This window comes from Scyliorhinus canicula, chromosome 6, assembly GCF_902713615.1.
Source record: "Scyliorhinus canicula chromosome 6, sScyCan1.1, whole genome shotgun sequence".
In the NCBI taxonomy this organism is placed as follows: Eukaryota; Metazoa; Chordata; class Chondrichthyes; order Carcharhiniformes; family Scyliorhinidae; genus Scyliorhinus; species Scyliorhinus canicula.
Window position 1 is genome coordinate 220386474 of NC_052151.1, and position 16747 is coordinate 220403220.

Consider the following 16747-nt stretch of genomic DNA (forward strand, 5'->3'; position numbering starts at 1 on the left):
GCCATCATTCGGTGTCCATTCACTTGTTCTGAAGCCTGACCGGATCATCACTTTTAACTCATGTGCCCTTAGCTTTGCCAGGAACTCCTGAATAATTCACATGCATCTCCAGGTAGCTACGAAAACTGTGTTGAGAACTTCAGTGCCAAAATACAACCAGCTCTGCGTTACGCAGCTGGAGGAAGGGCCGAATGTGGAAGGTGTAAAATACAGAAACACTGAAATAGCTGAGCTTTCTCTATCCCTGATAACTCAGACTGAATGGAAAGTCTCGTCCTGTCCTGATTGTAAATATGTGGGTCATCAATCAGCTGTAGTCATCTTTCATTAAAAAAAACTTGCTGACAAACAGCCCACCCACTAAATCCCCAACCCCCACTATTCAAACCCTCTAAAACCTCACCTACGAGTGTCTCCTAAAGCCCCCTCTCTGACACCACGACCGAAGGCAGCCTTGACTTCCACCCCACCCCTCACAACCAGCACCAATCACCCTCATCGGCAGGAGAATGTGTTGATCAGCACAGATTGCTGCTGTCGTTCGCTTGATTCCTTGGAGGTACTGAGGCCTGTCCAGCGCCTGCTTTTGGTGATTTTTCTCATTAACCAATTAATCGAATAATTGGATATTTTAGAATGTTCTTGATCTGCTCTCTGAACTTCGACTGAGTCGCCCATAAATAAAAGTATTCGTGCAGCAACTCAAATTCTGCAGCATATAACCAACTTGCTGAAAGACGTAAAACGAATCAGTATCAAAATTGTATGTAATGTTGAAGCAGTACAAAACATAAGGCAACCACAAAATTATAAAGCTGCTAGATATAGTGAAGAGCAAAATCATGGACTTCCTTCTGCTCTCCATCTCTGGGTCACTGTGATTTCCCCCCTTACTCTGACCCCTCAGCCCCTTCCGGAGTCGACTGATCACGATAATGTGTCTGACGGTCAGGATATTGAACAGCAAAATTAACACAATTGGAGGCAATGGAGTTAAGACCGTATCAAACCAATCAAACCCCAGCCATCCGGGTTCAGTAGAGTAGCTTGCCTTTACAGAGCAGAACCACGGCACATTGTCAATGATTTCTTGAGGTTCATACACAAAGTACTTTGGTACGTTTTTCAAACAGAATAGAATAAATGTTGTTGCGAGAACAATGCCGGCAATTTTCTGGGTGCAATATGTAGCTTTCAGCTTCGGACAGCAGATAGCAACAAAACGATCAAAGGAGAAAGTGACGGTGAACCAGACAGAACAGTCTACGGCTGCACAACTCAGAACAGACATCACACTGCACACAGGTGTGATGTCCAGGAAAGATGATGGGAAATAATAACTATTTATTTGCCTCAGTATAACTTCGACGATAATGAGCAGCAGGTCCGCCATTGCCATGGCTACCAGGTAGTACGTGGTGCAGCTGGAGAGCCCACACTTTCCCTGGGACAGTGTCACAATGGCCAGTACGTTAACTGAAAGAGAGGAGAATGAAAAACATCTGGAAATTATTGACAAAGTAATCGATGGCCACACGGTTGCGCAGTGGTTCGAACTGCTGCCTCACGACGCTGAGGTCACAGGTTCGATCCCGCCCTGGGTCACTGTCCAGGTAGCGTTTGCACATTCTCCCCATGTCTGAGTGGCGTCTCAGCCCACAAACCAATAGGTGTGCAGGGCAGGTGGATTGGCCACACTAAATTGCTTGTTAATTGGAAATAAGTGATTAGACACACTAAATTTATTTTTTAAAATACAAAAAGCTGATACAAAAATACTGATTGTAGACAATAACGTAAATGCAACAGTGATGCTTTTGGCGGTTTTATTTTGTTAGAGTCTCAGCAAACATTGGCAAATCATCTCCAACAATCTATTGGTGATTCAACGGAGCTGGAATGTGGCAGGCCACTGCCAAAAGAAAGGTAACTATTTTAAGCATGTGAATAATATTTCCAGCCTCTGATATAACCTGTTGCACAGGATTAAAATTGGTCAACATGGGCGGCACGTGGCACAGTGGTTAGCATTGCTGCCGACGGCGTTGAAGACCTGGGTTCGAATCCCAGCCCTGGGTCACTGTCCGTGTTGGGTTTGCACATTCTCCCCGTGTCTGCCTAGGTTTGACCACCACAACCCAAAGATGTGCAGGTTCAGTGGATTGGCCACACTGAATTTCCCCTTTATTTTGAAAAAATATAATTGGGTACTCTAAAATTATCAAAAAAATCATTGGCCAACATTGTGTCCTAACATTTACAGCTGTTAACTTCAGAAATACATATGTAGATCATGTGAAATGTCCAGTACCTTTCCAACACGTCTTCTGGGACACGAATATCCGCATCACTTCAGTGAACCACCCTTCCCCCCTCCCCCCCACCACCCCCCCGGACAAACAGACTCCTTCGAAACCTATATGCCAATCAGCTCGTTCGATGGAGGAACCTATAAGGAGAACAGTCAGCGTACTTTGGGAGTGGGAATCATCGGCTTGGGATTAACCGCCACCCCTCCGACAACGAGGGGTTATGAACAGTATTTGGAAGGGACGGGAGCTAGGGACATGGGGAGGGGTGGAGCGAGAGGAGGGTGTGTGGGACATCTTGGAGCGGGGAAGGAGTGACGAGCGGCGGGAAGAATCCGCACTACGACAAAGAAAAACAAATTATTTGCACGACACCCGAAGCATGGATGCATTTAAGCTGTGTTACCCTGACATTGCTTCGCTGCGTTCAATTTCTGTTGTTTTATTTGTAATACTGAACTTTGTAAATATTCATTTTTTCATGTTGCCATTGTGTACTTTGTTTGTTTGTTTTAAATCAAATTCGTCAATAAAAATATTTTTTTTCAAAGGTACGTGGATGAGTACTTGGCATGTCATAACATTCAAGATTTTGGGGCAAGTGCTGGCAATTGGGATTAGGTCGGCAGGTCATGTATTGGTGCAGGCTTGATAGGCCGAAGGACCTCTTCTACACTGCATTTTCTGTGATTCTGTTTGAGTCTCTCTCTGTGTTTGTGTATTTAATAATAATCTTTATTAACGTTACAAGTAGGCTTAACACTGCAATGGAGTTATTGTGAAAATCCCATAGTCACCACACCTTGGCGCCTGTACAGGTACACAGAGAGAAAATTCAAAATTTCAAATTCACCTAACCTGCAAATCTTTGGACAGTGGGAGGAAAAATGAGCATCTGGAAGAAACAAACCCAGACACTTAAAAAAAAATATAGACAAGCCAATTATTTTCTTTCCAATTTAGGGGCAATTTAGCGTGGCCAATCCACTTACCCTGCACATCTTTGGGGTGTGGGTGCGAAACCCACGCAGACATGGGGCGGACAGTAACCCAGTGCCGGGCTTCGAAGCTGGGACCTCAGCGCCGCAGTCCCAGAGCTAACCACTGAGCCACATGCCGCCCATAAAAACGACAAGGGGAGAAGGAGCAGACTCTGCACAGATAGTGACCCAAGCCGGTAATCAAACGTAGGTCCCTAGCTCCATAAAAACTGTGCTATCGTGTGTGTGGTGAGGAAGTATGTGCGTCTGTGCATCTGTCTATCTGTGTGTGTGCATGCATGTTTCTCTATGTATGCATGTGTGAATGTGTGTGCGTGTGTGTGCGTGTGTGTTTTCGTGGGTGTGTTTCTGTGTATGCCGCTATGTGTGTGTCTTAGTATGTTTGTGTCTGTGCAAGTGTGGATGGGTGATTGTGTCTCGCTCTGTGAGTCCATCTTTTTATTTGTGTGTCTCCATGATTTCCTTGTTTATACAAGTTTGCCCCTCTAAGTCTTTCTGTTCGCCTATCTGTGTGTCCCTGTATGGGTGCCGATTCATGTTTGCGTCTCTACATGTATTTCCACACATGTGTATGTCCCTGTGTGCGTTTCCCTGAGTGTATATATGTATGTTTGTGTGTCAGTGTGCACATGGCGAGTTTGCCTGTGTACGTATGTGAAATGAAAAAAATGAAAATCGCTTATTGTCACGAGTAGGCTTCAAATGAAGTTACTGTGAAAAGCCCTTAGTCGCCACATTCCGGCGCCTGTTCGGGGAGGCTGTTACGGGAATCGAACCGTGCTGCTGGCCTGCTTGGTCTCCTTTCGAAGCCAGCGATTTAGCCCAGTGTGCTGAAGGACTCCTTATGGTGCCAACGCATGCCACTTGCTAAGGATTCATCCACCCCCCCCCCCACCCCTTCCCCAGCCATAAAGGGTGTGGGAAACAAAGGCCTCTCTTTATCCATGTGCAGGATAAGGGTACCCATAACAGGAGGGGGAGGGCAAGACGGGGTTGGGTACCTGAGTGCGATCCACATCCCATTTGAGCAATGCGCCCTGGAGGTCACGGGTTGACCGAGGAGAGTGCAGTCACTGACAGCGAGGTTGGCTAGCACCACAGAGGGGAGGATCCACTGGCCCTTCAGCCAGCTGACCTGCTCAAGTGAGTCGTTCATGTCGGACAATATGATCCTTACCTCTCACTGACCACATGTCCATTCTCTGACAGAATCACCATTTGATGGGTCAAGAGTCATTAGTTTGCCCCCCCTCGCCGACTCTGCACAATGCTTTCACTCCCCTGTCACACAATATACCACTTCGAGGAAGAGCTCTGAGGAGACCACCACCGAAACACAACAGCTATAAACGCCGACTTACACACACCTCAGTGGGCGATGTTAGTGGACAGGCTGCTGGGGCAAAATCTCTTGAGCACCACGGTTGCTGGTGCACATCAGATGGATAAAGGATCGTCGATCATAGAATTTGCAGTGCAGAAGGAGTCCATTCGAACCATCGAGTCTGCGCAGGCCCCTGGATAGAGCACCCCATGTAAGCCCACACCTCCACCTGATCACCGTGACCCAGTAACCATACCGAACCTTTTTGACTTGAAGATGTGCAATTTTGAACATTCTCTCTTGCCCCTTAGCGAACAAAAGATTAGGTGGGGTTAAGGGGGTGAGCTAGAGGCGTGGGCTCAAGTAGGGTGCTCTTTCCAAGGGCCGGTGCAGACATGATGGGCCGAATGGCCTCCTCCACTGTAAATTTTGGGGCAGCAGGGTAGCATGGTGGTTAGCATCAATGCTTCACAGCTCCAGGGTCCCAGGTTCGATTCCCGGCTGGGTCACTGTCTGTGTGGAGTCTGCACGTCCTCCCCCTGTGTGCGTGGGTTTCCTCCGGGTGCTCCGGTTTCCTCCCACAGTCCAAAGATGTGCGGGTTAGGTGGATTGGCCATGCTAAATTGCCCGTAGTGTCCTAAAAAGTAAGGTTAAGGGGGGGGGGTTGTTGGGTTACGGGTATAAAAAGTGGGCAGCAGGGTAGCATGGTGGTTAGCATAAATGCTTCACAGCTCCAGGGTCCCAGGTTCGATTCCCGGCTGGGTCACTGTCTGTGTGGAGTCTGCACGTCCTCCCCCTGTGTGCGTGGGTTTCCTCCGGGTGCTCCGGTTTCCTCCCACAGTCCAAAGATGTGCGGGTTAGGTGGATTCGCCATGCTAAATTGCCCGTAGTGTGCTAATAAAAAAAAGTAAGGTTAAGGGGGGGGGGGTTGTTGGGTTACGGGTATAGGGTGGATACGTGGGTTTGAGGAGGGTGATCATGGCTCGGCACAACATTGAGGGCCGAAGGGCCTGTTCTGTGCTGTACTGTTCTATGTTCTATGCAATTCGTCATGGCCCATAACCCGCACATCTTTCGGTTGTCGGAGTCAAGCGGAGCCCCCAGAGGACCCCATGCAGAAAGTGCCAACTCCACACAAACAGTCACCCGAGGCGGGAATTGAACCAAGGTCCCTGGAGCTGTGAGGCAGCAATGCTAACCACTGTGCCACCGTGCCGCCCAAGTAAGTTTCGTGACGACCATGAAACCATTGTCAATTGTCGTGAAAAACTGTTTCGATCTCTCATTTCCTTTATGGAAATAAATCTGCCATTCTTATCAAGTGTGGCCCTCACCTGGTCAGGCCTACATGTGACTCGAGACCCAATGCGGTTGACTCTCAGATGCGCCTCTCAAGTGGCCGAGAAAGCCACTCATTTGTGTTCAGTCTCAAAGAAAAAACACAAGGAATGAAAACGGACCTATCACCCACCATCGATACAGGCACTGGATATAACAATGGCAAACCCAGCTCTGTCGGCCCTGCAATGTCCTCCTTACTAATACCTGGGGCTTTATGAATGTTTTCAGAGCTGTCTCACAGACCAGACAAACAACAGCCTGGCACAGTCGTACTCACAGAATCATACTTTACAGACAATCGCCCGGGCACCACTGTCACCATATCTGGGTTTGTCCCAATTCACCGGCAAGACTGCCGCAGGAAGTATGGCTGCACAGTGCGATATGGTATGGGGTGAATTGTCCTGGGAATCCTCAACATCGGCTCTGTACCCCATGAAGTCTCATGGCTTCAGATAAATCTGGTGCAAGGACACCCACCCAACCCATCCCTGATCCATACATTTCACCATCAGGTGAAGAATCATTACTCCTCCAGACTGAACACTAGTTAGAGAAGCACTGGAGGTGGCAAGTGTGCAGAAGATACTCTGGTGGCGTTTTCAATGTCGATCACGGTGTGGCTCAGTATTACCACCACAGGCTGGGCTGGCCGGGTCCTAAATTGCAGAGCTGCTGGACTAGTATTGCAGAAGGTGGTGAGCGAACCAACAAGAGGGACAAACATACTTGACCTCTACCTCACCAAAATGTCTGCAGCAGATGCATCTTTCCATGACACTATCTGTATAATCACAGACAGAGAACAAAGGGATGAGCACAGCATGGCTAGGAAGGGGGAGGGGAGCTTTGCCTCGTGGAGAGAATAGTGAAAAGGATGCTGGGTAACGAGGCCAGGATTGGAAAAATGCGAAGTGAGCCAATCAGGATATATGTCCAGGTCAGAAAGTGTATACATTGGCCTATGGGAAGCTTGTATGCAAATCTTGATGTGATTCAATCAATATGTCCTGTGATTTCTTTGTCTTAGTTCTCACTAACTTTTGGGAACTTTAGAAGACAGCTGTGTGTATTCTAATGTCCCACGAGTGAGTCAGACTTGCAAGCTGGTGGAAATAAAACAATAATTGATACCTGCTAATCCATCTCAGATTTTATTGAGTCCAGACCGGCCACAAAGAATCAGGAATTAAGGGCAGCACGGTGGCACAGTGGTTAGCATTGCTGCCTACGGCGCTGAGGACCAGCGTTCGAATCCCGGCCCTGGGTCACTGTCTGTGTGGAGTTTGCAGATTCTCCCCGTGTCTGCGTGTGTTTCGCCCCCACAACCCAAAGATGTGCAGGACAGGTAGATTGGCCATTCTAAATTGCCCCTTAATTGGAAAAAATAATTGGGTACTCTAAATTTATTTTAAAAAAGAATCAGGAATTAGCACTTACATATGCGTGCGAATTAGTGTGTATGTGAATGGCATAGTTGTACGTATGTGAAAACAATATTTGTGTGTGTCAGTTCGTGTCTGTAGTGGCATATTTGTGTGTTTGTGTGTCATGGCATATCTGGGTGTGCGTGGAAATGAGTGTGAGTGAAGTGCATTTATACGAGTGAATGTTTGAAGAATTTGAATACTTTTGGCAGCGTGTAAGTATTCGTGCGTGTGTATCATAGAATCATAGAATTTACAGTGTAGAAGGGGGCTATTCGGCCCATCGAGTCTGCATCGGCCCTTTGAAAGGGCACCCTACCTAAGCCCTCACCCCCAACCGATCCCTGTAACCCCACCCAACCCAAACGTTTTGGACACTAAGGGCAATTTAGCATGGCCAATCCACCTAACCTCCACATTTTCTGGACTGTGGGCCGAAACCGGGGCACACGGAAGGAACCCGTGCAGACACGGAGCGAAAGTTAACATTCCACACAGACAGTGACCCAAGCCGCGAATAGAACCTGGGAGCCTGGAGCTGTGAAGCAACTGTGCTAACCGCTATGCTATGTGTGTGTATGTGAATTAATGTGTATGTGTGTTGACGCTCCAGTGTATGAATCTGCAGCTGTGTGTATGAGCATGTGTGCGTGCCCGGGTGTGACAGATTTTGTTTGTGCACCTGCGTGCATAATTTCTCACAGTCCCACACACATTCATTTTCGGATGCACTCTCACACACACAATCTCACACATTCTCTCACATCCATTCGCAACTAACTCTCGAATACACAATCACGTCCTCACACTCACTCACTCTTCCGAACACCCAATCACTCTATCGTATTATCTCACTCTCTCATACTGACACATAGACACATGAATCTCACACTCACTCTCTCACACCCACTGCACACTAACTCTCTTACACACAACGACTCTCTCACACTCACTCTTTCAAACACTCAATCACTCTATCACACTACCTCATACTCACTATCTCACACACACACATTCGCATCACCACATACTCATTGTCTCACTATCACTCGGACACCAGCAATCCAACACAAAATCACTCCATCATACTACCCACACTCACGTTCCCTTACACCCGTGCAGCGTTTCACACTCAGTCGTACACACTCGCTCTCAATTACTCCGTCATACCCGCACACTGACTTTCTCACTTTCACTCGGTTACACACAACAATGCTCTCTATCTCTCTCATACACTCTTCAAACACTAAGAATCGTGTAAATCAACGAGCTGCGGAGCTCAGAACCAGGGAGCAGATACGGCCATTTAAAGTAGAAAATGCTTCATTTGGAAGGTTGTGAATCCTTACACTTAGATGAAAAGGGCAGAGATGTTGAAGCCTATGCCGGCGATTGATTAGTGCAATGTGTGTCACGGGATCTTTTATTATGGTCTGTTCGGTGTGACAAAGAGTTAAAGTTGGCTATTTGTTCAATGAGGAAAGAATCTAAAAATAGGGGCATGGGATCTGATCTTGGTGTGACAACATCTTGTGTACTGAGTACAGATTAGATCTTCTTATTTTAGAAAGGTTATGTTTAGAATGGAAGAATTTCAATTAATATTCTCCAGACAGGTTGATCGTGAGATCAAGTGCAGAACAATATTGATTGTAAAATTGGAGTTCGGATGAATGGAAGGCGAAAGTATTGAAATAAACGTAATCATGTAGAGATTTGCTGAATTTCTCCAGCGTGAATTTTAAAATTGAATGGTCTCCCATATAAGACGGAGATGGGAGATTAGTTTCATCTCATCAGATTATGAGTATGGCGAATTCCTCCATGGAGAGCAATGGTGCCGAAGTCATTTTCATTAAAGAGAGAAAGAGTTTTCGGGGGATTAAAGAAGATGGACTGATGCCACAGTCAGATCCGCTATGATCATATCAAAGGAATGGACCAATTGGCCTTATCCTGACCGTAGGGAATATCCATAAAGAAACATCATGGGGATGATTGGACAAAGCTGACTTTCCTGTGAAACAAAGCAAATCATCAACTGTGGAATAAGGGAGACATTTCAGAACCATTGATTAGGTCGGTAACATCGTCAGAGTAATTCAAATGGAGGAATGGAAACTGGGAGATATAAGAATAATCATTTTCTTCATTAGTGGCACAACTAGGCACAGTAATGGAGCTACTATGAAAACCCCCTAGTCGCTACTGTCCGGCACTTACTCGGGCACACTGAGGGATAATTCAGAATGTCCAATTCACCTAACAAGTACGTATTTTGGGACTTGTGGGAGGAAACCGAAGCACCGGGAGGAAACCACGCAGGCACGGGGAGAAGGAATGGCGATGGACGAAATATTGTGTCAGTATCGAAAGAGATTATCATAGATGATCGCAGCCTCTTGACTGACTAAAACGTACATTCGAAACACGTCTGGGGAACCAAAATATAATCAGCATATATTGAAAAAGCAGTGTTATTATTGACCAACAGTTTTGAATCATTTGAATAGCGATCAGAAATTTTAGTTTTGACTAGTGAGGTGGATTCTTAAATATTATTTCCAGAAGGAATCCTGCAAGTTGCAACGTAAGAGATTTATTATTGATCTCCGGGCAATTGGAGTTAAAGATCGGGAAACAGAATGGAGAGGAAGCTGGCTATAAAAGAGAGCAAATAGGCAGAAGGGTTTAAAGAGTTTGACCCAGATTGCTGGTAGTTGGGAATCGTGTTCCAGAACGATTGCTGCTGGAGTCACTGACTTTCAGTATTGAAAAATAGAACAGAATCGAGAAGCAGGAAGAGATTTTCAAAATTTGCCATACGATCAAGTTACATGAAGGCAGAGATTGAATTTTACTAAATGCTTGAAATTATTATGAATGAATACTGTTGTTTTACAGTTGTATTTTCGGTGACAGGCTAATTTGAATACAGTTAATTGACAGTAGAGGACCTCAACAGGAACAATCGTGTTCTAAAATATTCTGTGGAATATAAAAATCTGAATTGAATTGAATGTTTAGTGGTTCAGTAAACATATTGAACACTTCAAAGTAGCAACATACGTGAACAAGTCCAAGCCAGCACAAACGAAACATTGGTTTCAGTTCTAGAGGAATGAATTTTGAAAACGTAAAGCAACGAGCTTTGAATCAGTAACACAGATTATTGGATATAGTGTTAAGAATATGTTCTGCATCTTGTAAAAAAAAAACTGGTATCGCTGAACTGGAGGAAGTGAAATTACGTCAACTTGGATAATTTCACAATTGAGGGAATTTAAACAATCTGTATGAATTGTTAACTGTTCCTAATCTTATCAGTTACAGACATTCGTGTGGCCGCCGTAGTAGATCCCGCCCAGTGTTTCAGTGATGTGCTTATTTACTTGCACTTTACGTTTACTCTCATTAATGTCAAATATTTCCTTCAGATAAATTACGTTCACCGCAGTCTGAATCGTCATTAAATGCCTTTTCATTAAATGCGATAACTTGATTATTCAGACAGATCGTGATTTGTTAAGGAAGATTTATTATTTGTTGAGGAAAAATCATTCTATCAATAAATGAAGACGATCTTTTATTTGGTGAGCTGCAGCGTTGTGACGGAATATAGCTATTAATGGTAATGGTAAAATAACTTAATGCAAATTTTCCAGATTTAGCAGATTTCCGACTTAAACCTATATATGTGTAAACATGTATATATAATATATCAATGCACCGACTGAAGTTAATGCCTTAATCTGTTTTTCTCGTTAAAAGCATATTGTTGAGACAATTCAAGCTATTTGATTAAATAACAGTATACAACGGTTTCTGCATTAAGGAGGTGAGTGGATCAGAATGATCCATTACTACTCACAGAATAAAAGCAGAGGGCAACTCTCACATGGATTTCCACAACATTAATTGTTATAATCACTTACCAGGCACACCAATTATGGCAATAATCACGTAGAATATTTTATCGATCATTTGAAAAGTTTGCAGCATTTTTGATGTGTAGTGATGTATCCCTTCGTGCTCCGAACAATCTCTCTCTAGTTTTCTCAGAGCTGATTCATCCCAAATTTATGCTGTGTGCAATCACCTGGGGAATATTAGATTGCAACATTGTTCCACTTAGATTTGTGCTTTTAACGAGAACAAACAGATTAAGACATTGACTTCAGCCGGTGCATTGATATATATATATATATATATATATATACACACACATATATATATGTACATACATAGAAGTTTAAGTCGGAAATCTGCAAAATCTAGAAAATTCTCATCAAGTCATTTTACCATTCACATTAATTCAGCTGCTAATTCACATTAGCAGCTATATTGCGTCACAACGCTACCATTCGCCGAATGAAAGATCGCCCTCATTTAAAGATAGAATATATATTCACGGGAGTCATTCACTCAGCAGTGACCATTCACTAATTACATTCCGAATGTTCGAACGTCTTCCCCAGAGCTGTTCCATTGAACTCTGCTATATACTTGTCCATTTTTACTGTGGATATTCAATTAAGTTAATAAAGTGTGATATCTGTCATCACACGTTGTCCCCTAATCCGGCAGTTCCCTTATTCCAGATAAGTATTGGCCTGTTAGTGGTAGGATTAGCCCAGTCTTGTAGTTTTATATGCACAATTAGTAGATAACTGTATTATAATAAACGTGTCTTGTTTGAACTTACTAACTGGTGTATTGAGTTATTGGTCTGAACTTGAACTTGAAACTCTTAACGATACCTGGCGTCTCTAGAGCTGAGGAACGAAACAGAGCCAAATTGAGTGTAAAGCACACTCACCCAGAACGAGCATCATTTAGTGGCGACCCAGATGGGACCCTGTTCGCAGAGAATGAAGAGAATTGAGGTGTCCAGGTAAAAAGAGGAACCGCTTGAGAGATAAACGGTGTCCTTTCTGATGGAACCTGCAGTATGATTGTTCCACGTTTGTTTGTTTTCTGTTTGCTTTTGGTTCAGTTCAGACTAGGAGGATTGGCCACAAGACTTTCAGCTGAAAAGTTTGTGACCATCTCACATTTCGTCACGGTTCTTCTGTGGTGAAGATGTTTTGTTCCCGAGACCATATCTGCTGAAATGTCTGAAGCCCAGCTCAAGGCTTCTCCCTTGAATCCACTGGGAGCTCCCTAGCTTCAGTTTCATAACTGCTCTTCTGTTTGTAGGACAGAACAGGCAACACCCATGATGACTACATTCTTGCCCGTTCGTTTAAGGTCGTTCAGGCAGTGGAGAAACGGCATTGAGGACCCGCCCTGTCTGAGGACCACCCCACTGGTCAACTAAGCTCGGGTACAGCACGGCACGCCCTACCCGGGGATTCCACCCAACTCTTACCCGTTGCGGCCCATACGCAATTCATTCGAAAGTCTTATTTCTAAAAAGTTTGTTTTTGTTTCCTTTGTTTTGGTAGCCCATTGGTTGCCTTTCCAAATGCTATTTACACCCAGAAACAGTGGGATGGTAAATTGCTAAGCCTGCGAGACGGCTCGCAGCGGTACAGTATTGGAGTATATGGCTGGTCTTAAATTTCGTTTTGAAAAAAAAAATGAGGGGAGTCACAGGGAGTGACTTGACCAATCGTTAAGGGATAATTGGCACACGAGGACAGATATACGATCATTCGATGTTTTAAGCAGAACACTAACATATACTATGCTTGATCCCCTAGCTTTCGGAAGTTCGAAGGAGGGACCAAAACAGGATCAGAGCAAGATCAACAAGAAAGAAAACAGAAGGAAGAGAAGTGAGAAGGAAGATTACAGCCATTGTATTTTTCTTCTTCGCTTTTGTACATTTGCGCGTGACCGCAAATCCCCTTTCCCCCACCCCGGCCGTTAATGTTTCCCAGACACAGGCCACTCCAAGCCCAGTAGACGGCAACACTACCCCGACCTTGTGTACCAGATTCATGACTTGGTACTCCTTGTCTTATGTGATAGAATCTCTTTTGGCACTAGCGATTGTCTGCATCCTAGTTCTGACCCTTAGGATGAGGAAATGGCGAAGGAAAGCATACCACTCTCTTACCTCGACGGTATATCGGATGAGATCCCCTGTCTTCGGTTTCCATCAGTCCCCCGAACCCCTTGAAATGTGAATAAAGGATTTTCTTTTCGTTGTTGCCATGCCATGTAAATAAAGGAACTTTTAAATGTTTTGTACCTCTGAGGTCGACTGCCGAGTCAGAGAAACGTACCATGAATGCTGATGTAAGTTTGTAGTGATGGGAAGTTTAGAATGATTGCATGTGAGTGAGTATAGTTTATTTAATGATAGTTAGAGGTTCCCGTTGTAATTTTGGTTATGCATGTCCCCTATGACATAGCGCCAAATAGAGATTGTGGTTGAAACTTTTCTGCATAGTTGGGGAAAGTGCAGAGGCCATGGAACTCGCTGAGGTCAGGGAATAGAGACACCGTACTTGGGTGATCCTTCGCGCTTTCGCATTAGGATCACAAGGAGGGAGAGTAGCCACCTGGGTTGGTCACTTTCTCACACAAAATGGAAGAACGCAAAGATTGCAGGGTAAAATGGACATTGGCAAAGAAACCTGCAGTCTGCAGAATCCTCTGTATTCTCGCTGCCACAGAAACCCGGCAGAATGTAACGAACAAGCTGCGCATATTAATGAAGCGATTTGCGGTGATTCCCAGCCACAATGGAAACAACAGTTAAACATTCGATGGAAAGCCAGACATTCCGGCGCCAGTAGGATCTAAGGCAAAGGGAACCAATAAGGTGTAAGGAATCGGCCGGTGATCGAGGGAGAGTCCCGTTATTGGGGAAATTCAAATCAATCGATTGGGAAGAGACCCAATCGATTGCAGGTTTATAGAGGGTCCGCCCTGAAGGATGCAAATCCCTTGGGACCTATAAAAGTCAGGATCCAGAACTGATTCGCTCTCTTATCCGGTCCTCCCAGCAGAACATCTTAGCAGCTCTTGAAGTACCTTGAGAAGGAGTGGCCTGGCCAACAGCAGCCGCCATCAAGTAAGTGTCGTACAACGCACGCTACGAGAGTAGACACTCCTGACCCCTTTAGTCCACACCGACTGGAAGCCTGCGGATCCAGGACAAAGCAAGAGGCCGTTGTTCCCTGATCCGGCAGTTCCCTTATTCCAGATAAGTATTGGCCTGTTAGTGGTAGGATTAGTTTAGTATTGTAGTTTTATATGCACAATTAGTAGATAACTGTATTATAATAAACGTGTCTTGTTAGAACTTACTAACTGGTGTATTGAGTTATTGGTCTAAACTTGAACTTGAAACTTGTGGCGGTATCTTAACGATACCTGGCGTTCTAGAGCTAAGGAACGAAACAGAGCCAAATTGAGTGTAAAGCACACTCACCCAGAACGAGCAACATCACACCCTACAGAATTCAACAAATCTAGGGTCTGAAAATAATGCACCAGTACAGGTAGACAAAAAATCAATCTGATACAGACCCTCAAGTTAAAACATCACTTTAAACTATTCTCGAGTCATACAGTCACTTCAAACGTTGCAATCACTCAAATTGAGAGGGACTCTAGAATCTATACATAAAAAACCTCCAACTGACACGCTGCAACTGCTGTACACCCTCTGTGTTAAAGACCCAGTAGCTGATATTACTTGGAGGATTCACCTTATCCCTGCTCACGAGACAGAATGTCTATCCAATACAATCCAGTCAACGGATATATTCTGTAGAAAATGAGATGATAATCGGCAGCCCCTTCGTTGACGAAAGAAAACTAAAAAAAACAAAATATCCGCAAGCGAGTTCGACTCGAATGCTTCGTCTAGTCATTAGTTACACATGTTTACACTGACAAAAGAGGTCAGGATATTTTCCAGAAATGGCCAGAACAGAAAAGGTTCCCCGTTCAAAGCCGGCAGTTCACAGTAGAAGGTGGGTCACAGAACTGTCTATATTGCTGGCACCGCAAAAATCCCAAGAAGGAGCACGCCACTCGGTCCATTCAATATGTCATGCCATTCTATAAGATTCTACAACAAGGGATAGTCAATCACAATAAATCAATTTTTTTAGCTAAATTCATTTAGTGTCCGACAATCTGTGGACTGCAGTGTTGAATGTATTCAAGGACAAAGCTCCTTTCTGTCTTTTAAAAAAATATTACAGTACCCAATTAATTTTTCCCAATTATGCAGTAAATCAGCGTGGCCAATCCACCTACGCTGCACATCCTTGGGTTGTGGGGGTGAATCACACGCAGACACAGGGAGAATGTGCAAACTCCACATGGACAGCGAGAAACAGCCGGGATCGAACCTGGGACCTTGGCACCGTGAGGCAGCAGTGCTAACCACTATGCCCCAACTAACCCGACTGGGTTCTTTCAGGGAAAATTATAAAGGTTTGAAACCCTTCCAAGTCAGGAAATTTCTCCTCCGCGTTTGAAATGAATGACCGAAAATAACACCATGTCATTAAAGGGGCTGGTTGAGCACAGTGGGATAAATCGCTGGCCTGGAAGACAGAACAATGCCAGCAGCGCGTGTACAATTCCCGTACCAGCCCCCTGGACAGGCGTGGAATGTGGCGACTAGGGACTTTTCACAGTAACTTAATTGAAACCCACTTGTGACAATAAGCTATTATTATTACGTAGTAGTAGATTCCCTTAACATCGACTGAGTCGATATGAGCGCAACTGACTGGTTCTTCATTTATTTTCCGTCCTTGAAGTGAGTGGCGCTCGGCTATTTCCAGCGGCCTTTCACAGTAAGGCACATGTTGTGATCGGTGAACCCTGTAAGGCTGGCACAATTCCTCAGATAACCATAATTTTAATTGAATTCAAATGTCACCATCGCCATGATGGTGATACAGCACTGTAACTGACACAAAGGCGCCTCCCCTCTCAATCCGCTTGTTTGTTCCCAAACCCAATGTTGCAAACACTAAAATAAATCATCATCACCCCAGCCCCATCATAGCCAATCCCCGTGTCCATCTCTGTGACCGCGGTGACAGGACATTGGTTGGCTTCCATCCTTGGATGTGGATTTAATGAAAGTATTGGCTCTGGGAGCCCTTTTACACGAGGAACAAATATTTTGGCTCCTCTTCTCCCACTGTCGTGACACAATGGGCGCAGCAGGGGAGCTGGTCTCAGGAAGCAGAGGGTCATCCGTCCTCATGTTACAGGCAGAGCCAGGTTTGATCCGGGGAAGGGGATACTGGGAGCGAGGGAGCCACAAAGTGAGTTTTCCGAGGCAGCTTTTCAGCTCCTCGTCCAAAATCTCCACTGGATATAAATGCGCTGTCAATTCATAAAGCCAATTTTCTTTGTAAA

The 16747-nt window shown here is 44.8% G+C and overlaps 1 protein-coding gene across 1 annotated transcript; it reads right to left on the reverse strand.

Annotated features, from left to right (window-relative positions):
* Positions 1 to 631: 631 nt before the first annotated feature.
* Positions 632 to 11404, reverse strand: LOC119968035 (probable G-protein coupled receptor 139). Its single transcript, XM_038801138.1, has 2 exons — positions 11338 to 11404; positions 632 to 1476 (listed from the first exon to the last, which is right to left on the reverse strand). The coding sequence occupies exons 1-2, from the start codon at positions 11402 to 11404 to the stop codon at positions 632 to 634; spliced, it is 912 nt and encodes a 303-aa protein (XP_038657066.1).
* Positions 11405 to 16747: the final 5343 nt, after the last annotated feature.